Source organism: Chiloscyllium punctatum, chromosome 35, assembly GCF_047496795.1.
Source record: "Chiloscyllium punctatum isolate Juve2018m chromosome 35, sChiPun1.3, whole genome shotgun sequence".
In the NCBI taxonomy this organism is placed as follows: domain Eukaryota; kingdom Metazoa; phylum Chordata; class Chondrichthyes; order Orectolobiformes; family Hemiscylliidae; genus Chiloscyllium; species Chiloscyllium punctatum.
In genome coordinates, this window is record NC_092773.1 from 21,024,481 (window position 1) to 21,048,556 (window position 24,076).

The following is a 24,076-nucleotide window of genomic DNA, read 5'->3' on the forward strand; positions in this document are numbered from 1 at the left end:
GAAAGGGAGTGAATTTGGGTGTGTCATTGCTAATTTTGGATAACAACAACGTTAAGGTCAATGAGGGGGAAGCATTATTATTATATTTAATAATGAACCAACTTTGTGCACCATTAGTCTGTTCACTGACGTTTATCAAATAGCATCTAAATATGATTGAATTCAACGTACTATTTGAAAGGAAGAAACGTGAAATAGCTATTAAGATTCGGGATTTAGATAAGGCTGACTTCAACAGGATTAGGGCAGGCCTCAAAATGGGTAACATGACAGAAGATTAGTGGGAGATATTCAAGAAAAAAATTATGATATAGAATTAGGTTTTATGTCCTTTATGGAAAAGAACTCTGTTTGTCAAATAAAGCAATGAATGAAAAGCTGTGAACTTCTAAAGTGATCAGAATCATTATAAGATTCAATGAAATCATGGCAGATCCTCAACCAGCTCATAGACACATTTTTGTCCTATCTCTTAAAGCCTGAGATGAATAGTTTCAGTTTAAATTTAACAATGGTTATGACAACAGTTGCAGTTTGCAGGAGAGTCCCAAACTGTTGCTTTTCTTTGTATTTAGAAATATCTGCTAATTTCTTTCCTGAAAGAACTGGCTCTAAATTTGAGATTATGTCTCCCTATCAGAGACTCCCTAGTAGAAATTGTTTCTCTTTGTCAACATGTATGTTCCCTATTCCGTCTTGAAAACTTTGATCGCATTACACCTTAACTGTCTCAGTTTCAGGAATGCAACCCTAGTTTGAATAATCTCTCCTTGCTTGGATTCCAGATATTAAACTCTAAATCTGTGCTGTACTCTCCACAGGTTAACATATCCTTCTGCAATTGTGATACCAAGACCTGCTCACACTCACCAAGTGATCAAACCAAGACTTTGTCTTGTTCAAGCATGATTGCTACCCTGTTGTATTCTAGTGCTCTCGGTATAAAGGCCAGCAGACCATTAGCTTTTGAAATTATTTTCATTACCTGTTCAAAACTTAACCATCTTCGTTTTGTCTAGATTTACTGAGATCTCTGACACAGATTACTTGTGGCGGGGGAGGGGCTATGTATGGAAACGTTTCAAGGTAGTAGGATAAATTGATAAAGCTAATAAGAGAGTGTTTGAGCTTTATTGATAGAGGTACAGAGTACAAAAGCAAATAAGTAATGTAAATGCTTAACATAAAACATTTAAAAGACATTTAGAGAAGTCCATGAATAATAAACGTTTGAAGGGATGCGGGCCAAGCGCAAGCAAGTGGGACTAGTTTAGTTTGAGATCATGGTCGGCATGGACTGGTTGGACTAAAGTGTCTGTTTCCGTGTTGTATGACCATGACACTGCAACTCGATAAAATGCTAGTTAGTCATCTGTTGGAGTATTATATTCAAATCTGGACACCAGATCTTAAGAAGGCTGTCAAAATCCTGAAGGCTGTGGGAACGATTTTATACAATGGTGTAATAGAGAAAGGACCATTTGTGTTGTGAGATTGCAGAATATTCAGCTTGAAAGGTCGAACGTTTTGAGAAAACTTGATAGTCTTCACCATCAAGAATTGAGGGTGTCAGGGTTGTACTCAAGCTGCTTGTGTGAAAAGGTTGTGAATTCAGACCACAATCCAGATACTGTAGCACAAAATCAGTGGCTGGCCCTTTGGTGCAGTCCTGAGGGAATGCTATACTGTTACAGGTGCCAACTGTATGATGAGACTTTAAATGCAAGCATGCTGTCTCATTAAAGTCAATGGTTGTATTTGGAAATGAAACAAGGTGAGTTATTTGGATCATGATTTATATCAAAGTCAATAAGGGTAAAATCACCCTTTTTTTGTTATGAGCGCGTTGCTGTTTGTATGATTTTGGAGTGTCCTAATTAACTTCCTTTTATTCAACTTTTCAAATAAGTAATACATTTTGGAAAAATAATTGATTATGAAATGCTTTGAGACATTGCGGAAGGTGCTATATAAATTTCAAGTCTTTTTTCATTATGTCGTCGCCACCGATTTGTATTCCACTAAATTTCATAATATCTGTTTGAATGCTATATTGTCATGTGAATGAAGGTGGACTGAGTGAACTTTTTTCAGTTTATTTTGTTTGATGATAGAGTACTTGAGTTCCACCAGCATTCCTCCAGATTACCTACTGGAAATTGTGAACTTGACCATGGTGTGCTGGAACAAAGAATATGAATGCTACTGTCCATGATCTATCTCTTGATTTTTTTTTCCACTTTTCATCTCTTTTGTTTTCCAAGTTTGAAAGTTACAGTCTTCAGTTTCCTGCACCTAAATTACATATTCTTTTGTTTGTGCATTGCAATTAATTGTTTGAAATTATATTGCTAAATGTGTAGCTATTAAATGTGAAATGTCTGAGTGAATACTGTTATAATTTCCATTCCCAACACTTTTAGGAAGGAGTTGGTGACAGGATTGCAAAGAAGATTGATGAATTTCTAGCAACAGGGAAACTGCAAAAATTAGAAAAGGTATACTATGTATTTCTCTGTAGTTGACCTTTCAGGCTTACAATTAACTGATTTAGATTTGATGGAGGTTAATGGTAGTATTTTGATAGGTCCTTTACATGCAAATAAGAAATTACATCATTGTTCCAGAAATCTTATTGGCTAAGTGGCCTTCTGATCATGACATTATGATTGCTCTTACTTTTCGTCTGAATTTTCTTTATACTCTTTTAAACAAGGATAGAAATAAAAAGATGACACCTCCCCCATCAAACACTCCTGGGTGGGGACTGCATGGGTAAAATATAGCATAAAGGTTTCTCTATCCTATTTAAGTAGAAGGAAAAGTTTCCTCGCATCTCAAAACAAAAAGAAAGTATCTTTGATTCAGGAAAAATGAAAATCAGTAAATTGACATAAAATGGCCCCCCTTGATTCCGCCCTCAGCAACCATTTTTGGAAACAGGTCGAACTGTAAAATAAGCTTTCCCCTGCTTGTTCGAAAGCAAAGGAAACTTAAAAAACAACAAATCCCCTCTGCTCTGTCCCCATTGAACGGTCCCAGAATAGGGACAACAAGGGTTTCAAAATCCAGAGGACGGTTCCTCTACTCATTTCAACTAAAAGTAAAATCCCCTCACACCAACAGCATCAAGCACACCAGGGACAGGGATAGTATGAGATTTAAATAAAATCCCCCTTTGGCTGTTCCAAGAGGTCCAAAATCAGTACAAAAGAAAAATAAAACTTCCTCTTACTGTGCACAAAACCAGGAGCACAAACTTCAGAAGTTGAAAGAAAACTTACCTTACTTAAGCAAAATATCACTGCTCAAACTGGTGCTGCCCTCCAGTTCCTGCAGTGCCAATCGGAAAGGCCTTCATTATACCGGTGAGCACTGTGTGCTCCTGCTCCAGGGATATCCTAGTGCCAACATAACCACGCAAGAGGAGCAGACAGTGAAAGACAACGAGTTCCTCCTTGGCCAGCTGCAAGGACCTGTGAATGGCCATCTTGCCCAGCCCAGGAGCAAAGCCACGAGACCTGTCTCCCTTTCTCTGCATTGGGTAATTGTAGATGAAGAGTGTGGGGCCGAAGTGTGTCCAAGGTTTAAGCTGCTTGCCCCTCAAAAATCTTAAAAAGGGGCTGCAAATGAATGCACTCAACATAAATGTGAAAAACTGTTTCCTGCAGACCACAGAACATGCACGTGGTCTGGCACCCAGTGAACTTGCTGAGCCAACAATTGCATGGGACCAATGCATGCAGCACTCTTCACTCCAGATCCCCAGTGTAAGAGGGGAAGAACACTTTGTCGAGGGCCCTCCACTGATCTCCATCACCGGAGGAGCCAAGGTCATACCAAGGTGTGTCCAGGCGGCAGGCGAAAGAGTGGCAGTGCAGAGTGTGCAGCATCAGCCCATACAGATAGCGCGTCTGTGCCATACGCAAGGAGGATATCCCTGAGATGGGCTCAGGTTGTGGGGACATCACATCATGGAGGAGGGTCCATGGCGCAGGGCCATTGTCGAGTTTCGTACGGATAGGGGTCAGTTTGCCTGAAAAGCCCATCATACGCCTGAGCTGACTTAAGTGCACGCGAGGGTCTGGGGCCGAGTGCCTTGTCCCTCAGGCTATGGATGGCTTGAGTGGCAAACCGGAGCTGGATCAATGCCCGCTTGGCCAACTATGTTGACATCATCCAGTCTGCTCCTTTGTGATCTCCGACACTGATCATCACCTGCAGCTCGAGTTTTCTCCTCCCTTAACCAGCTCAAACCGCACTCAAGGAGGAACCTGTCCCTGAGCAGTGGCTTCCGGAGGAGAGGAAGAGCTCCAGTGTGAGCCGACTCTTTCCCAGACTATGATCAGGTCTAAATAATAGGCAATTCCTCAAAGACCCAAGGCCAGGCCCACTCCATGAACAGGAACTGTCTATCGAAGCAGAGGCCGTGCACCTGATGGAAAAAAATGCCATCAAGGTGCATCACCTTGGAGGAGGCTGAACATAAAGGTATCGCTCCAGGCTGTGAAGGCAGAAAGTCGCTATCTGGGTGCGAAGACACACCGGTGCCTGACAGCCCTCAACTTTTTCTTTGTTTCTAAAAGGATTAAGTTTTCCAAATTCCATGACACTATTATTCTAATCCATTCTTTCGATGGAACTCTAAACTATGGAACTGCTACAATCTTAATACTGCTTTCAGATGAGACATTAAACCAAGCCCCCAGGTGTATCAATATACACTACTTTGAAGAAGATATGGGAGTTGCCAATCCATTCAGCAGTCACTTAAAATATAGTTTTTGTTCTTTTTCACTTCACTTGCTATTTGTTGAACTTGACTGTACAAATTGGCTCCTGCGGTCTTGCACTGCAACAATGATTGTACTTCAAAAGTGTTGTATTCAAGATAAAGCATCTTAGGATATACGAAGTATTTAGGCAACGCTAAGGAATATTGGTATCTTCTCTTTCTTGCTCCAATGCTTGTCATTCCTGCAGATTTACTGCATCTTATCTCCTTTTAAATCTTGCGGCCCTGCATTGTGAACTTTCACTCTGCTTTTTCAATTTAAAAAGCAATTAATTTGGACAGCTAACTAGGGCTCAAATTCTCTTATGCTTTGAATACACAATTGTAAATACAACTATGGAGGCATTTCCATGTGAATTGTGATACTATGATGTACATTCAATCAGGAACACTGTTTGCAGGAATGAAAGATTATATAAACCATGTTTCATTGGAGAAACCCTTCATAATAGATATTCAAGGACTATGTTGGCAGAATAAATATATTAAATGAACTTTGATAGATAGTTGACCGTGAAAATGTGATTGTTTGTTCTTTGGATTCTATAAATATTCAGTAATCAGTCACCTGGAGCCAAAGGAAATTCCATGCTAGCACTGTCAGGTTCCACAGTATGTCTTATTCTGTTTGAGCGTGTTTTTTTTCGTTGCTTAGGATCATGGTCGTTGTTCAGTAAAGTGCTTCCATGAAGTAAAATAATGGACATTGAATAAATAACTGTTGTTAGTAAAGTAAATAATTATAATATTATGAGTAATTAGAGGTTGACTGCAGTGGGAAATATGCCTGAACTAAGGTTCCTCTCTAAATTGTTTCATGACAATCTTTTTTATGTGTGTACACAAACATTCTTGATCAAAATTAATTGGGCTGTTTCCCGCTGCACATGTCTTCACACCAATACAGCCTCACTGCCCAGCTTACTTTTCTACTTCCCTGTTCATGTTTAGTCTTTTTGCTGTGCTTTTTCTTGTGTTTGTGTTGTCATTTCTACATTGAATATTCTATATTTCCTTTACAGATTCGTCAAGATGATACAAGTTCGTCGATTAACTTTTTAACGAGAGTGACTGGAATAGGGTAAACTCAAAAGACAAGAACTTGTAGTGCAGCATAATCTACCAAAATAGAGGGGATCCCCCAACCGTTGTTGCTGGACCTTGCAAAATCCACAAAGCCCTAGTTTACAGAATGATGACAAGATTGGCCTAAGTAACAAGAAATTAATTGTGCAACTCGATTAGCCATATGAAGAAGTTGAAATAACATAAAAGAAGGAGGAACATTTCCAAACTATCAATTGTGATCATGTTTCACAAAGGATAATCTCAGTTGGAAGACTGAGAGATGGTGGCATAGTAGTAATAGGCTAGTAATCTAGAGCACATGCTGTGGTGACCAGGGTTCAAATCCCACTGTGGTAGCTAATGGAATTTAAATGAAATTTTAAAATCAGAACTGTAGTGATTGTAACAAGGTCAGTCAGATGGACCTCATAGAATACGAGTTCCCTGATTCGGGCTGTTAACCCGGTCTGATTAGAAAGCCCTGGCTGACAGACATTCTGACACTCTGAGAGTGGGCTCTGAGGGAGCTGGATCAGCGTCAAGGACTCTCCACATGTAAAGAAAGGATGACTTGGTGAGGGCACATCGGCCTCTGTGGAGTTATTTCAAGAACCTGGAATTAAAAGCTAGTCTGTGTACCATGGGACCATGAAACTATTCTCACATTGTCAGAAAAGCTGATATAGTTCACTGCTGTCCTTCTAAGCTTCTTACTTTGTCTGGCTTTTGTATGTCTCTCGGACCCCAGTGATGCAGTTGACTCTGAGCTTCTCTGTGATGTCGTTGAGCAAGCCACTCTGCCCAAAAGTGTTTAAGGATGGATAGCAAATGCTGGCCTTGCCTTCATTTGTCTTCATTTGTATAAATGAACTGAGTAATGAGCATGGTTTCAAGTTTGAAGATTATCCAAAACTCGATAATATAGTAAATAGCAAAAAGGAAAGGAGCAGACTTCAAAAATTTGCATGTAGATCGTGAAATGAGCAGACACATGGCAGAATAAATTCTGTCTGTTTAAGGATGACGTGATGCATTTCAGACAAAACAACATGGAGAGAATTTAATCTAAATAGGGTTCCTCTGTTTGTGAAGTCCCCCAACTCTCCCATTTCGAATAACACTATGTACTAATCCTTGAAGATGACACGGGAAGAAAGTGTATTGAAATATTTGACTTCATAATATGAGCATTGAATACAAAAGCAAAGGAGTTCTGGTAAATCATTACAAATCACTAATCAGGCTACAACTAGGCCATCTGGATAAAGAAATGTGAAGCTTTGAATGGATCTAAACACCAGGTTGAACTTGTTAAAGTTGAGATATTGAGGGACTGGAGAAAGGTTTAAACGCGATTTATTTTTATTTAGCTCACAATTGGAGGATCCTAGTTCAAAGTTTGTGAGAAGGATCCCAGTGAACAAATAATGATTTTCTAGATTAATCATCTTAGCTGTAAGGAAAACTTTGGAAGTATCAGCTTGGAAAGAGCTTTTGCAGGCAGAATCATGTGTATTTTCAGACATGCTTTGGCCTCAGAAAATTGCTCTGATACTTGTTTTCATTGTACAGACCAGCAGCAGCACGAAAATTTGTCGAAGAGGGAATCAAAACCCTGGATGGTATGTTTCATGAGTCCCACATCTTCTCTGTCAAACTAGTAAACATTTTGAGTTCAGCAAATTTATCCATTCGATGAGTTACCCATAAGAGCAACAGGTATTTGAAAATGTTCCTTTTGATTCTTTACATGTGCCTGTTAAACTTCCTGTCCAAAATACTGGATATGTATTTTGCCTGATCTGCCCTTCCTTACCCTATTTAATAATAGTTGCTATTTCCTTATGCTGTTTGTGGAAGTTTCATGCCATTGCAATGTCATTGTATGTGTTTAAGGTGCTTAAAAAATTGATGCCTATGCATTCATCTCCTGTGCTGATATCCTGTGGTTAAAATACATCTGCTGTTCACTGCAAGTGTATACAATATTTTATATCAGAAGAAAGTATTAATAGGAAACCTTTCGTTATATTTTTATGTTCCCCTCTCCCCTCACGGTTTGAATTTGCAGTGAATACAGATTAATAATGTTGCAAATCAAAGTGGCCGCTTGAAATCAATGAAACAGAACAGTCTGTTACGACCAGCTATCGAATGAAGGAATCATAGAATCCATCAATGATAATCCCAGTCCTCATAGCGCTGTAATATTTTTTCGTGTTCGAGTATTTATTGATCTCTGTTTTGATTGTTGATTCTGCTTTAACTGCCCTTGCAGGCAGTGCATTACAGATAATAAATCAGAGAGGAAAATATAATTTCTTAATGTTCCTGCTTGCCAATTTCCTGAACTCTGTCTACTAACTCGCTTGCAGGAAACAAATCCTTATTTATTCTGTCAAAACTGTTTATGATTTGAACACCTTTTATGAAATCAACAATGAAATATTGTCAGGGATGGAATCTAAATTGAAAACAAAAATATGCTTTTAATATTCAGTTGATCAGGCAGTACCTGTGAAGAGAAGCAGAGGTCATGTTTTAGAAACAGATGACTAATTCTGATGAGTTGTCACCTCAAATGGAAACATTACCTATTTTAAATCTCTTCTTAATCTTCTCTGCACTGAGTAATGTTTTTCCCAATCTTTCTGATCACTCTCCACCATACCATTTTCATAAATCTCGTGTCATCCTCTCCAAGGTCTTGATCACTCCTGAGAAGGATGTGCAGAATTGAAAACACTATTCCAACTGAGATCTGAGCAGTCTTTTACAAAGAAATGTAATTTCCTTACTTTTGTGTAGTTTTGCTATATTTAGAAATCCCAGGATCCCATATGCTTTTTAACAGTTTATTCAACGTTTTTTCCACCATTGAACACTTACGTTGTGTCTGTGCACCTGCAAACCTTTTAAAATTATCCCTTTTCGTTTATATTGACCTTTTTCCTTCTGACCAAAATCAATCTCTAAACACTTCTCTGGAATACCTCAGTTTATTTTACCAGACTGTTACCATCTTAAATTCTGCTCCTGTGCTCCTCACTGTTTGCTACATTTCTGATTTTTGTATGATCTGCCAGCCTGTGCCCTTTTATACCAGTATCCGTGTCAATGTATGTACAGATTGTAAAAACTGTATTTTTCATTGTGATTAATTGCCATTGATGGGGTGCAGGAATCTCGGTGTCTCTTTGATACTCCCTGATTTTAAACTCTTGTGTTGGGTGTCAAGAGTAACTACAGTCCTACTTTTCCAGTCAAAATAAAACTGCCTTAGGACAGATTAGAACTAAACTGTGAATCCACTAGCCTCAATGGATGAGTTACGAATGATGACTTCAGCCCAACCTGTGGTCATTAAATGTTCCTATGTTTGATATTTCACTGCAATTTATGATTTGAAATGCTATTTTTTTATTTTCTTTTAGATCTCAGAGAAAATGAACACATACTAAATTATCATCAGCGGATTGGTTTAAAGTAAGTTGTAGTGGAAGCAATTTTTCATGATTGGGTTGTGGTGCTGTCATTTTCAGAAGTCTGCAATTAGTCTTGTGCATTTTTCCATAGACTGCCTCAAATATAATACCATTTTTTAAAAAATAGGCTCTTCTTTGGGAAAATTATCTCCCTTAAAATGTTCATCACTTCATGTGCCAGCAGTTTAAAACTAGTGTGAAATTTTAAAAGCATTCAAACATTTATGGAGAGAAAAGGCCAATTAGCCTCATTGAGATTCGTCCTTGCACTGACCACTATGCTATTCACTTAATTTTGTTCAGAATATTGTTTCTGTGGCATTGGCAAATATGGTTATGTTTCAGTGTTTAAAACTTGATGATCCTTGAAGGAGGGAGGTGTTGGATTATATTAATTAAGTTAACTTAGTGATACATTATGCATAACCATGATGTTTGGAACTTGCTTAATGACTTTATAGAAATAGAGACAAATTTATTTTCATAAAATGACAATAGTATTTTCCTCTTTTATTCTGGAGTTTGTTTCCCATGGAGTTGGTGTTTGGGAGAGTGACTTGAGTGGTTGGAGGGTTCGTTGGAGAGAATGAGCAATCACTGGCCTGATAAATTAAATGAGCATTCTGAGAAAAGTGATTGGAATGAGACAGTAAAGATAGCACAGTATCTACTGCCTTTAGGTCCCCACATGAAACCCTTTAGGGAAAATAACCTGCTGAATTAGTATATTTGATGCAACAACAGAACAGTATTCAATACTAGAAATGCTTGATGTCTTATTTTTAGATCTGCATTTTCAAATTTATCTTTCAATTATTGCCACGTACTATGCATGTAAATCTCTCTTGACTCATTGTTATTTCAAATAGCAGAGAGATCAAATTTGATCAGATAATTCCATAGACAAATGAAGGATGTCATTTTGCTGCTTAGTTTAAAAAGATATTTGCATCAATTAAGAGTTAACTCTCTCGCTGCCTTTTTTTTTAATAGGTAAAGAGAACAACTTGAATTTATTCACAAGAATTCAACCAGTCAATTAATAGACACATGTTGAATGTTTTCAATGCTGAGAGTCTGCGTCTTCAGGAACTATATTGCATTGTTGTATTGGATGAAAGTACAGCCTGAATGAGCAAAAGTTCACTTGTTCACTGTTGGTTTCATGATTTTTTAAAAAGTGAAATGTGCACTGAGTGTATTTGCAGCATCATGTGCTGATAAACTTTAGTGGCAGTGGAAAAGGATCACACTAAATAACCTCAATTTGGATTGGGATTCATTGGACTTATTGCCCTTGATTTTTTAAAAAATTGTCGTCATAATTGTCTAATTCTAGCATGTGTCAACATTTCCAGAAATGGTTTTTTCTTGTAATTTACAGTGAAATGGGAAATTAATAAGCACTATTTGTAAAATGTTTTACCGGACCATCATCAAGCCATTTAGAAATAATTTGCATTTTAAATATGCAGTTTTAACTAACTGCTATCATTTTAATTACTGAGCAACTTGCAACCATATCTGAGGATCTGTGAGATTTGATTGCAATTCCTCCACATCAATCTTAACTCACTGGCTGTGTTGCTATTTACAGAATACACACACATGTTATACATTTGATGATGTAAAGTTGTTTTCACAGATTAAACTTGTGTAAAAAGACTCTGAAACTAAACATTGTAAGTGAATGAACTTTGTGCTAAATGAATAGACTCCTCACTGAATTCCTGTCAATGAATTTATCACTGCTTTCACTGATATTTGTAGGTATTTTGAGGATTTTGAAAAGCGAATTCCTCGATGTGAGATGGTGAAAATGCAGGTAAGGCAGACAGAACTAAGTGCCAATAATGTAGTTCGCTCTGACGTTGTAAACAATGAGAGACTTCATGCGGAAGATTACATTGTAACTGCACATTTGAATCTTGATGCATGTATAGTATTTGTATGTTTGTAAACAGATGTGGGCGGCACGGTGGCTCTGTGGCTAGCACTGCTGCCTCACAGCACCAGGGACCTGGGTTCAATTCTGACCTCGGGTGACTGCGTGGATTTCCTCCGGGTGCTCCGGGATTCTATGATCTATGTTTGAGATTAGATTAGATTTCCTACAGTATGGAAACAGGCCCTTCAGCCCAACAAGTCCACATCGACCCTCCGAAGAGCAACCCACCCAGACCCATTCCCACACGTTTACCCCATACTGTGCTAACCACTGAGCCACCGTGCCGCCCCAGTATGTCGCTTCATACTGAATATAGCCTGTCCTGGTGTTAGATTTGACTGACTGTTCTCCTTTGCCAAATAGCGGTACTTAAATTTTCACAAAGCTGCTGCCAAAAATCAGCCTTTTCTGAGTCGTAAAATAATCAAACAGTTCAGCATAGAAAGGAGCCATTCAGCACATCAAATATGTGCTGTTGTTTTTGATGTCTTCGTCAATTTAAGTTGACTTAGTTGTACTTCCTCACTCATTGCTTTTCTTAGAAGATCGACGACATTTTAAAAATCATTCTTTTTGTGTAAGCATTTGGCATGTCTTGGGATTGTTGAAAGGAGCTAAAGAAATGCAAATATTTATTTCTGCCCTTCCTACCTTCATTTCTTATATTTTTTTTTGCTCTCATTTCCCAGTATTTCTTCCATTCCTTTGTGCAAGTTTGTTGAGTCATTTTCCACCACTCAAACAGGCAGTAAAAGGTGTTATGACACAGAGGTGAACCCTTTTGTTAATTAAACCAAGCATCCAGAAAAGCCCGCCTTGCCTCGTAAACTGTTAAAATAGGAGTGACAGAGAACTTCCAGATTCCACTATTTAAAGAAAATGATGTTAATTTATTTTTTAACTCTTTAAAAGTGAATATGAAACAACTATTCACAACACTAAGCCCCTGTCTCTTAATTGCTTACTATCTGCCTCCAACTCTATAACAATATACTATTCCAATCATGAGCTTATTAAAATTACATCAACTTATTCAAAACCACACAGTCACTGTCTTCCTCTGTGTCTTCCCTCTTCCGACTGAAGATCTCCCTGGGTTGATTTATTTCTTTTTTACTGCAAGTATGTTTCACATGAAAAGGTACCTTTGATAGAGAGTGTTTTCTGATTTCTATGATAGCAAGGTGTTAGATTGGCGATTAGCTCTCTCGTTCTTTATGGCAGTTGCTCTCTAACCGATTTTCAAAATGTTCGCATTCTTATGCCCCCAAATTGGATTGTCTCATTGGTTCAATGTTGGCAAAACAACAAATTCAAACTTGATTGGCTTTTAGTTTCCTGGAGCATAATTTCAGCTGGTTAAATTAGAATTGTTGTTAAAAAAGCACCCAAAACTCAGCTATCCATTTTACAGCCAAATGTTACATATTTTCAATTTTCTAGTACACTCTGGGACTAACATCGAGTCATAATCACAGATGCTTGTAATCTCTCAATTCTGAACAACAATCTCTCTCTCTCTCTCTCTTAATGGGACAGTACACACCTTCAAATTCATAACAAAAGAAAACAGCAGAATTAGAGCACATACCTGCAATTGCCCTCTGTCTTTTCAATGCTGCATTTTCATATCAAAATCTGAGTTCAGAATGGAGGGTATAGTCAAAGACATTCGAGGAGATGGTTAGTTGGAACCAATTCTCGTAAATCACTTTGTCATTCCCCCTTCAAAGATGTTGCATCCTCCCATTTGTATGGTGCCAAGAAATGGGTGCATTCCTCCAGCTGAGGCTAAATTCATACTCTTTTTTTTTGTATAACATCCTGACTTTTGTACTCCATGTTGTTATTAGTAAAACAAGGATTCCATATGCTATATTAACTGTCCATAAACCCTAACGGATTGGTATCAGGTCACTCTTTTCTCCTTTTAAGCCCTAATACCTCCTTTTAGATGTTCCCTTGACCAAGTCTACCTGATAAGTCTTGTTGTGTCTCACTGTCAAATTTTATTTGATAATATTCCTGAGAGAATTATTTGAGCATTTTACTGTATGTAAGGGTAGAATATAAACGAAGTTGGAATTGTTAGAACTGTGATTATTTGATTAAAGTTGTGTATGTTGCATGATATGTATGGGGAGGCAATGACCTACTGATATTTATTAGTCGATTATTAATCCAGAGACCAAGCTAGTACAAGTAGACAACCCTTTATCCAAAATCCCGAAATCCGAAACGCTCCAAAATCCAAGGTTTTTTAGTGAAGTTTTTATCTCATTAATAAGGTTGTTTGGCATGCAAACAGTCAACCCAATTCCACACCCACTCGATGCATGTCACTCAGATGCGATGGGGCGGGGGCAGCACTGGTAGGCCTCAATTCTGTCTCAGAGCCCAAAGTACTCAATGTGAGTCTGCTGTTTGCTAAGATTTTTTTTTTAAAAATTCACCGTCGATCTGTCACTTATTCCGAAATTCAAAAAATTCTGAAAACCAGCTGGTCCCGAACGTTTCGGATAAAGGATTGTGCACCTGTATTTTTGTGATCTGGGTTTGAATCCTGACATGGCAGATGGTGGAATTTAAAGTCAATAAAAATCTGCAAGTGAGAGCCCAATGATGACAATGAAACCATTGTCACTTCCCCATTTGTTACCGAGTTCCCTTGAGTTAGCTACCTTCCATGATTGATGATTCTTCTGAGTAACTTCATGTCATCATAAATTTTCTCTATGCCAGTGGAAACTATATAATTCATTCTCATTTTATATGCCTGCAAATGCTCTCTCATCACACATCTGAAGTTTGGAAGAGCACAATCCGGAATTATACCGTTAAATGTATTTCTCATATTAATTCAGATGAAATGAAAATGTCAGGTTTTCATTGCCTCACTACTTGAATCCCTATTACAACAGAATGTGGGAAGGATTTAGTATCTCTCCCAATCTTCCCTTTTTAGTACTGATGACATTTGGAATTTACTGCTTGGGGAACAGCGAATTAAAACTTTATATCTTGAAGCATAAGCATGTTGGAGCATTTCATGTCTATCCCTCCAGTTTCTCTTTTGTGTGGATTGAAACAATTTTTTGCCTCTCTTCACCCTTTAGGCCATTGTCCTGCGGGAAGTGGAGAAACTGGATCCAAGTTATGTCGCCATCATTTGTGGCAGTTTCAGGCGAGGTTTGTATCACTTCATTCATTTAACTAGCAACTTCTGAGACTGGAAATTGGAAGTGCGACCAGGAATTTGCACTGAAATTATAAAATGCACACGAGCCTGAAATGCTTGTTTTTAAAATTTTAAGTTGCAAATATTCTACGTTGCTCACAAAGAATCATTTCATCTGAGCAAATTCTGTCATTATAACTGACAAAAGCTCTTTTGTTCCTTTTTATCAAATTTATGAGTTTCATAATTATGTGATATAATTGTGTAATAACAACACTTGGGGAGAAATAATACAATTAATAAATATTTAGGGGAAAAATGAAGCTGTAAATGGTGGAATCTTGAAATGTAAAGGTAGATTTCTGTGAAAGTGTACCTTGTCAGTTGGCATTTGAAAGCAAGTAATTTTTTTCCTCTCTTAAAGGACCATCATATGCAACTTGTATAAGCATGGTATTCATTATATGCCAGAGAATTTTTTTGATTTTTTTAGAGAATCCATTATCTCTGGAACAAATTGCTGGTGTTTATAATGAGTACCGATTTAAGCGTTTTAAGGGTGATTTTTTTTTTGTATTTATTCACAAGATTTGAGCAATGCTGGTAAGTGATATACTTCCATATCAAGATGATCTATGATTTGGAGGCCGATTTGTTGGTTGTAAATGGTCTTGGTCTGATGAGGTGTTATTAGAGTCATAGAGATGTGCAGCACAGAAACAGACCCTTCGATCTAACCCGTCCATGCCGACCAATCCCAACCCAATCTATTCCCACCTGCCAGCACCTGATCCATATTCCTCCAAACCCTTCCTCTTCATATTCTAGCCCCCACTACTTCCTCTGGCAGCTCATTCCAGATGATATAAGTTGGTAATACCAAAAAGTCTTTGAGGACTACTACAGTTTAACTTTTAGATTGTGAAGGGATCAAATTTTGAAGGTAAAAGATGGGCTGCCAACCATATGTGCTGCTTTATCCTGGATGGTGTTGAGATTCTTGAGTATTGTTGAAGCTGTACTCACCCAGGCAAATGAGGAATAATCCATCATAGTTCTGACTTGTCTGTTGTAGATGGTGGACAGGCTTTGATGAGTCAGGAGGTGATTTAATTGGCACAGAATTTCTAGCCTCTAGCCCATTTCTGGAATGTAATACTTATGTGACTTGCCCAATCAAGTTTTTGGTCAGTGGTGACTCACAGGATATTGTTAGGGTGTTCAGCAATGGTAATGATGTTTAATCACAAAGAGGAGAAGTTATCAATCCCCTGGTCATTACCTGGCACAAGTGTGATGCAGAATGTTACATTTCACTTTTCAGTCCAAACTTATTGTTCAGGTCCTTCTGCATTTGGACGTAGACTTGTTCATTTTCTGAGGAGTTGCAAATTGAACTAAACTCTACAGTTTTAAGTCAGCATCCCCACTTCTGAATGAATGAAACAGATGCTGATAACTGGGCCTGGGACATCATTGATGACTGCCTTCAAGGATTGAGATGGTTGGCTTTCATCAAACAGAAGCACATTATTTTGTGCTAGCTATGACATGGCCCAGTGAAGAGTTTTCCTAGGGCAGTTACTTTCACCTTCGCTTGGAAAATCAATTCTTTTCTACGTTTTTGAATGAAGGCAATAATGTGGTGAGAAATCCACTGGTCTTGGTGGAGCTCTCGTAGATATTCTACAAATTCCTTTTCTTGCAATCCACTCAACCTGATTTTCACAGTCCAGCTGCATAATGATATCCCCCACGATCACTGTAACCTGTTGGACAGGGGCTGAGGCTCCTGTAACTCTACCCCTGGATCCCTCTACTTGCCTCACTCGCAGCAGCATCCTCCTATCCACAGGCCCAATTCGAGTTAGTTCGATGAAGGGGTGTGACTGTCTTCTGAAACACAGCATACAGGTAATTCTCTTCCTCCCTGATGTGTTGCAATGTTTTGAAGCTCAGACTCCAGCTTCATTGACTCTGAGCCAGAGTTCTTCCAGCAACCAACATTTACTGCAGACATGGTCACTGGGAACTACAAAGAGGTCCATAAGCTCCCACTTCATGCAGAAACGCATCACCTGACCCACCATCCTTATTTTATTTAATTAGTTTTGAATTTGTTTTTTTATTTTTAACTGTTTTTTTGTGTCTCTGTTGATGAAATTTGTGACCAATAAATTAAATTAGCAAGATTCAATTTAATACATTCAAATTTAGCAGATCCCTTATTAGCCAATCAAACCACAACCCTCATGTGACATCACTTTTCAGTTTGCCCATCAGGATCAGAATCACATCTTTTCAGGACGTTCTGTTTGCTACCACTCAGCTCTGGTCCTGAAGTTAAGCCCCAAATCCACAAGTTAAGTTTTTATAATCTGTTACCTTTTCAGGTCATTGGCTGCATGGCATTTGTCCTGCTTTTTGTGAGCAGAGAATACCTGGGCAGTTTACTGCTTTGTGTTTTTTTTTTGATATTAGATTCCCTACTGTGTGGCAATAGGCCCTTCGACCCAACAAGCCCACACCGACCCTCTGAAGAGTAACCCATTTCCCTCTGACTAATGCACCTAACACAATAGGCAATTTAGCTTGGCCAATTCACCTGACCCGCACATCTCTGGATTGTGGGAGGAAACCAGAGCACCCAGAGGAAACCCACACAGATACGGGGAGAATGTGCAAACTCCACACAGACAGTTAAATCTGTGCAGGATAAGCTTAGCATGAAGTTTGCCTGATTGCAGATTTTCATGACAACCATAGTTTTGTCAGGTCCCAGAGCTTTGCTGCATTCAATGTGTTTGGTTGTTTGTTGATATCATTTGAAACTACTCATATTGGCAGAAGGCTGACCTTGGACCATCAATTGAAACATTTTTGTTTGAAGGTGCTTGCAGGTACTACAGCCATGTTCTTTGCAGTTATGTACAGAGTTTTGTTGTCATTGAGGTTTTGTAGGTGGTGGCAATACTTGTTCATGGTGTATTCAGTATTTAAACTTATGGTAGGTCAATAATTGGGCAGTGTCATTCAAGGCCATTGGCTGGTAGAGTTGTGATCAGTTGCAAAACAAAGAGAATGATTTGTTTGCGGGCAACATTCACTTTATAACTTGCCAAAACTTTGAGATGGGGGTGAGAGCTGATTGAGATCACAGTGGTCGTTTTTGTCCCGGTCAGCCAACATCTATCTGTCTTCCAGTTCTATGCTTTATCACATTTTGAAAGTAGCAACTGCAATACAAGTTGGAAGGATTCTCCTTCATTATGCTTTCCCTTCATGTTTGCAGGCGCTGGGTCCAGTGGTGATATGGATATTCTTTTGACTCATCCAGACTACACTTCAGAATCATTAAAAAGGGTGAGATCTGATTAACTGAAATACCCTTTAGAAAATTTTCAACTTTGCATGTTACTGGGTGTGCTTTCAATCGGCCAAGTGGATTTTAAAACCATGAATATCATTAACTTTTTAACTGTGCAACAATTGACTTTGAAATCTTCCTCGTAGCATAAACATCAATACAGATCATGCCCTGAAGTGCCTCTTTTTTTCGGCAATAAATTCTATGCAGTATCCCTCTTGTGCATTTTGTTGAGATATTTCTTTAAAGCTGAGACCATATTGCAAGTTTGCGTTAATACATCGGAACAGAAGTAGTCCATTTGACCTTTTAAGCCTGCTCCATCATTCAGTCAGATCGTATTGTGCTTTCAGCTCCACTTGCTTGTCTGCACTCTAGTGCCCTCTAGTTTTAGTTTCTCCCAAGAGAAAATATCCTGCATGGGTGCATTCTATCCAGTCCCCATGAATGCAGGCTTGAATGCTCACTTTCCCCAGTTGTACTAGAGTCATAGAAACGTAGAGCATAAAAGGAGGACATTCGATCACTTGTGCATATGTTGATGCTGTGTGACAAATTACTATTTGGTGATCTAAAACCAGGTCTCATACTTGCTAAATGGATTTTTTTTTAATCTCTCTCTCCTCTGTCAATATTTTGAAGACCAACTGAACTGTTTAATGTTTGCTGATCCAAGGAGAATAATCCAAACCTTCAATCTGTCCTCATAACTCAGATCCTTCATCTCTGATAGCATTCTGATAAAATTCCACACCAGCCTTTCAAAAGGTTTTAATCTTTCCTGATGTATCGGTTCCAGATTTGTTCACATTTCTCCACTTAAAGCCCTACCCATTGATTTATGAATTTCTGGTATGATCTTTTGGTTTTTTTCTCAATTCACTCGTGGGATACGGGCATCGCTAGCTGGGCCAGCATTTATTGCCCGTCCCAAGTTGCCTTTTAGAAGGCGATGGCGAGCTGTCTTCTTGAACTGCTGCAATCCATGTGCTGTTGGTTGACCCACAATGCCCTGAGGGAGGCTAATCCAGAATTTTCACCCAGCGACAGTGAAGAAACAGCAACATATTTCCAAGTCAGGATGGTGAGTGATTTGGAAGGGAACTTGCAGGTAGTGGTGTTCCCGTGTATCTGCTCTTGTCAGGGAGCTGCTGCTCAGGAACTGGTTCCTCCTTGAGTGCATTTTGTGCTGGAGGGAGGAGAGAGCTCAGGATACGGGGCTGACTAGAGTCAGGGATGCACTGGATGGCCTGGATGATGCTGGCAGAGAGAGCGATGGTCCACCTCCGATTCACATCGGGAGCCATCCACAGCTGGACAGACAAGGCACTCACGCCCCATAACCTCATGTGCACTCGAGGTGGCTCAGGAGTGCAGTGGACTTCCGGACAAACTGACCAGTGTCTGTCCCAGAGCTTGACATTGGCCTCACACTGTGGACTCTCCTCTGTGACATGGTGCCCCACAATCTAAGCTATCTTAGGGATATCCTTCCGGTGCCCTTTCAGCTGGCGCAAAGGTGTTATCTGTATGGGCAGATGCTGCACACTGTTCACTGCCATGCTTTCATCTGCCACCCAGACACTGGAGCATAACATTTTCCTCTTCAGCGGCGCCGATCCTCAGTAGAGGGCCCTTGACAAAGGGGACCTGAGATGGAGAGTGCTTCATGTGGCGGTCTCATGCAGTCGATGACTGAGGAAATTTACCAGGTGCCAGACAGTGTGCACGTTCTGTGGCTTGAAAGAGATGGACTTCCACTTGAGTCCGTGTGTCTGCAGCCCCTTTTCAGCTTTTTGAAGGGGCTGCTGTTAAAATTTTGGTTGCACTTCAGGCCCACACTCCTGATTTCCAGGCACCCATGCAGGAAGGGATGGACAAGTCTATGAACGTTCTCAAGGCTTTGCTCTTGGGCCTGGCCATGATGGCCATTAACAAGTCCAGGCAACAGGCTGAGGAGGGGTTTGTTGATCCTGACTGTCTGCCCTCCTTTGCCCCTCTTTGCTTCTGTCCGCCTCAAGTGTCCCTGACGCTGAAGCACACTATGTTCACTCATATAGTCAAGGCTTGCCATGACTGATGGGTGCTGGAGGCATCATGAACCTGAACAGTAACATTTTCATTTAGTAATAGGGAAGGTGATGGCCGAGTGGTATTATCACTGGACTGTTAACACAGTGTCTCAGATAATGTTCTGGGATCTGGGTTTGAATCCTGCCACGGCGATGGTGGAATTTAAATCCAATAAATGTCAGGAATTGAAGAGTCCAATGATGACCATGAATCCATTGTCGATTGTTGTAAAAACCCATCTGGTTTACTCACTCATGTCCTTTAGGGAAGGAAACTGCTGTCCTTAACCAGCCTGGCTGACATGTGATCCAGACCCATAGCAATTTGGTTAACTCTTAACTTCCCTCTGGACAATTAGGGATGGGCAATTAAATGCTACCTGGCCGGTCATGTCTTCTTCCTGTAAATGAATGAAGGAAATCTTTTTTATCCCCACAGTATAAGTTTCCGTTTTGCCTTTGGAGTTGCTTTTGTTTTTGGGTTGGGACCCAGCAAGAATGCTGTCTTATTTTCCCTTTGCTTCACTGTTTGACCCCTGGAAGAGCTTTATTTCATCATCAAATATTTATTTCACATTTTGATGCCTTGTTGCCCCTACCCCAAGAATGCACAGTGGCAGCAGAGTTGAGAAAAGTCATTTTCTGTTTGGTTATTTGTTGTTTTCCTTTTTCCAGAGTCACTGGACTTTCATGTGTGTTCAAAAGTTGGATAAACATTTCCTTTTTTTTGTTTTAAAAGGGTAGCATGAGCTTTGCTGTTGGGGAGCTTGACCTTTTGTTTAAGACAGTGGAAGGTGCTCTATAAGGATCTTTGGTGAATTTCTGCAGTGCATTTTGTAGATGGCACACACTGTTGCTACTGAGCGTTGGTGATGGAGGGATTGGATATTGTGGTGCCAATCAAGCAGGCTCCTTTGTCTTGGATGGTGTCAAGCTTCTTGAGTGTTGTTGGAGCTGCAGCCATCGTTGAAAGTGGAGAGTATTCCATCACATTCCTGACTCATGCCTTATAAATGGTAGACAGGCTTTGGGGAGTCCGGAACTGAGTTACTTGCTGAAGTATTTCTGGCCTCTGACCTGCTCTTGTAGCCATCGTTTGTATGTAGCGAGTCCGATTCAGTTTCTGGTCAATGGTAAACCCAAGGATGTTGATAGTGGAGCCTTTACTAATGGTAACTCTACTGAATATCAAGGGTGGTGGTTAGATTGTCTATTATTGGAGATGGTCATTGACTGGCATTTGTGTGGAGCGAATGTTACTTGCCAATTGTGAGCCTATACCTGGATGTTGTCCAGATCTTGTTGAATTTGAATGTGGACTGCTGCTGTATCTGAGGAGTTGTGGATGGTGCTCAACATTATGCAATCATCTGTGAACATCTCCACTTCTGACCTTATGACAGAGCGAAGGTAATTGATGAAACAGCTGAAGTTGATAGGGCCGAGAATACTCTTACAGATGTGTCTTGGGGCTGCACAGTGGCTGAGTGGTTAGCACAGCGCCAGGGTCCCAGGTTCGATTCCACCCTCGACTGATTGTCTGTGTGGAGTTTGTACATTCTCCCCATGTCTGCATAGGTTTCCCTTGGGTGTTCCATTTTCCTCCCACAGTCCAAAGATATGTAGGTTGAGTGGATTGGTCTTGGGAAATGTGGGGTTGCAGGGATAGGGTAAGGGGGTAGGTCTAGATGAGAAGGTCCTCAGAGGGTTGGTGTGGACTTGATGGGCAAAATGGCCTGCTTCCCCACTGTAGGGATTTTATAAAATAAATGTCCTGGCCCTAAGCTGACTGACCTCGAACAACTGCAATCATCTTCTTATGTGCCAAATGTGACTCCAACCAGTGGAGAGTTTTACCTTCCAATACCCATTGATTCTAGTTTTCTAGAGATCTTTGCAATCAACCAAATGTGATCTCGGCCTTGATGTCAAGGGCTGTTGCTCTCACCTCACCTCTGGAATTCGGCTGTTTTGTCCATGTTTGAACCATGGCTGTAATGAGGTCAGGAACTGAGTGGCCCTGGCAAAACCCAAACTGGGCGTTGCTGAGCAGGTGTTGCTTGATAGCACTGTTGATGACACCTTCCATTACTTTATTGATGACAGAGAGTGGACAAAAGGGGCAATAACTGGCTGGGATGGATTTGTCCTGCTTTTTGTAAACTTGACATAACTTGATTGTTTTCCACATTGTAAGGTAAATAACTGTTTTAACTGAACTGGAAGAACATGCTGGAGGAGTGACAAGTGCTGGAGAACAAATCTTCATTACTATTGCCAGAATGTTCTCAAGGCCCATAGCTTTTGCATTTTCCAGTGCCTCCACATGGAGTGAATCAAATTAGTTGAAAACTGGTACCAGTCATGCTGGGGACTAATGACGTCTCTGAGATGGATGATCCACTCAGCATTTCTGGCTGAAGATTGCTGCGAATGCTTCAGCCTTATCTTTTGCTCTGATGAGTTAGGCTCTTCCATCATTGAGAAGGAGCATATTTGTGGAGCCACCTCCTCCATTGAGTTTTTAATTGTCCATCAGCATTCATGACTGGGTTTGGCAGGACTGCAGAGCTTAGATTTGATTCATTCATTGTGGGATTGCTTCGCTTTGCCTATTGCTTGCTGCTTTTATAGTTTGTGTGCACCTAGTTTGGTAGCTTCACCAGGTTGATACCTTATTTTTAGGTATGCCTGACACTCCTGCTGGCATGCCCTCTTGCACTCTCCATTGAAGCAGGGTTGATCCCCTGGCTTGATGATCATGGTTGTGTGGAGAATCTGCCAGGCCATGAGTTTGCAGATTCAGCTGGAGTACCATTCTTCTGCTGTTAATAGCCCAAAGTGCATCAAGGATGTTCAGTCTTGAGTTGCTCAATCTGTTTGAAATCTGTTCCATTTAGCATGGTGATAGTGCCACAAACATGCGGTTGGATACCCTTAATGTGAACTCATGTCTTCGTCTCCACAAGAACCATGTGGTGGTCTCTCTTAGCTATGCTGTGCTGGATGGATGCATCTGCAGCAGGCAGATTGGTGAGGCTGAGGCCAAGTATGTTTTCCATCACGTTGGTTCCTTCACCACCTTCACACACATTTTAGCAGTTACGTCCTTTAGAAACCAACCAGTGCGATTAGTAGCGTTGCTGCTGAGTCTCTGTTTGTGGTGGGCATTGAATTCCGCACCCAGAGTACTCTTGCCAAGTGTTGTTCAACATGCAGGAGTACTGATTCTTCAGCTGAGGGAGGATCGTGCCTGGTAATCAGGAAGGAAGTTTCCTTAACCATGTTTAACTTGAAGTCATGAGACTTCACAAGCTCCGAAGTCAATATTGAAGACTCCTAGGACAACTCCTTCCCAACTATATACTACTGTGCTGCTACCTCTGCTGGGTCTGTCTTGCCGGTGGGAGAGGACATACCCAGGGCTGGTGATGGGGATGTCAGGGATATGGTCTGTCAGACTTGATTCTGTGAGTCTGACTATGTCAGGCTATTGCTTGACTGGTTTATGAGATTTTGTCATCACTGATGTTAGTCAACAGGACATTTCAGAGTCAACAGGGCTATTTCCGCTGTAGTCTTTTCTGATGCCTAGGTCGATGTCAGGTGGTCTGTCTGATTTCACTTAATTGTGAGATTTGTACTCTACATACCTATTTACACATCTCAGTAATCTGTATGCTTTTTAACTACTTTATAAAATATTCAGTAAATCTGAACATATCTCTTTTAAATTTAATTATAAGCCAATTGATGCCTGATGGCAACAGTCATGGATGCCCTTATTCTAAAATTCAAATTGAACATGATATGCTGGAGATATATGTGGGACCCAAGTAGCATGTTTAAGAACCACATTGTGCAGATTGCCACTGAGTTGCCAATCTGAAATTGCATTGGTATATGCATGTGCTAGATGGCAGACATGGGAGAGAACAGGGTGGATTATTATTGGGCAACATGTGCTTTGTAAGTTTTTTTCCCTCAACTGACACAAGGACAGATTGGGAAGAGCTCTGAGAAAGCGGGAAGCTTTAAAAGATCAAAAAAGCGAGAAAAGTTCAAGGAAGGGGTTTGTTGAAAGCAGTTCTTTTTATTTGATGTTTTGTATATTATTTTTCATTGAGAAGGGCAGATTAAGATCACTAGAAACCTTCTTAAAT

General features: G+C 40.1%; 1 protein-coding gene across 1 annotated transcript in view; it reads left to right on the plus strand.

Moving 5' to 3' along the window:
- The window catches only part of polb (polymerase (DNA directed), beta), a 108,904-nt gene that overhangs the window by 9,822 nt on the left and 75,006 nt on the right, over window positions 1–24,076 (plus strand). Inside the window, exons 4-10 of the mRNA XM_072554245.1 lie at window positions 2,424–2,498; window positions 5,818–5,876; window positions 7,436–7,485; window positions 9,298–9,349; window positions 11,119–11,173; window positions 14,413–14,485; window positions 17,767–17,837. Of these exons, the coding sequence (XP_072410346.1) occupies window positions 2,424–2,498; window positions 5,818–5,876; window positions 7,436–7,485; window positions 9,298–9,349; window positions 11,119–11,173; window positions 14,413–14,485; window positions 17,767–17,837 (435 nt within the window). The remainder of the gene's footprint in view (window positions 1–2,423; window positions 2,499–5,817; window positions 5,877–7,435; window positions 7,486–9,297; window positions 9,350–11,118; window positions 11,174–14,412; window positions 14,486–17,766; window positions 17,838–24,076) is intronic.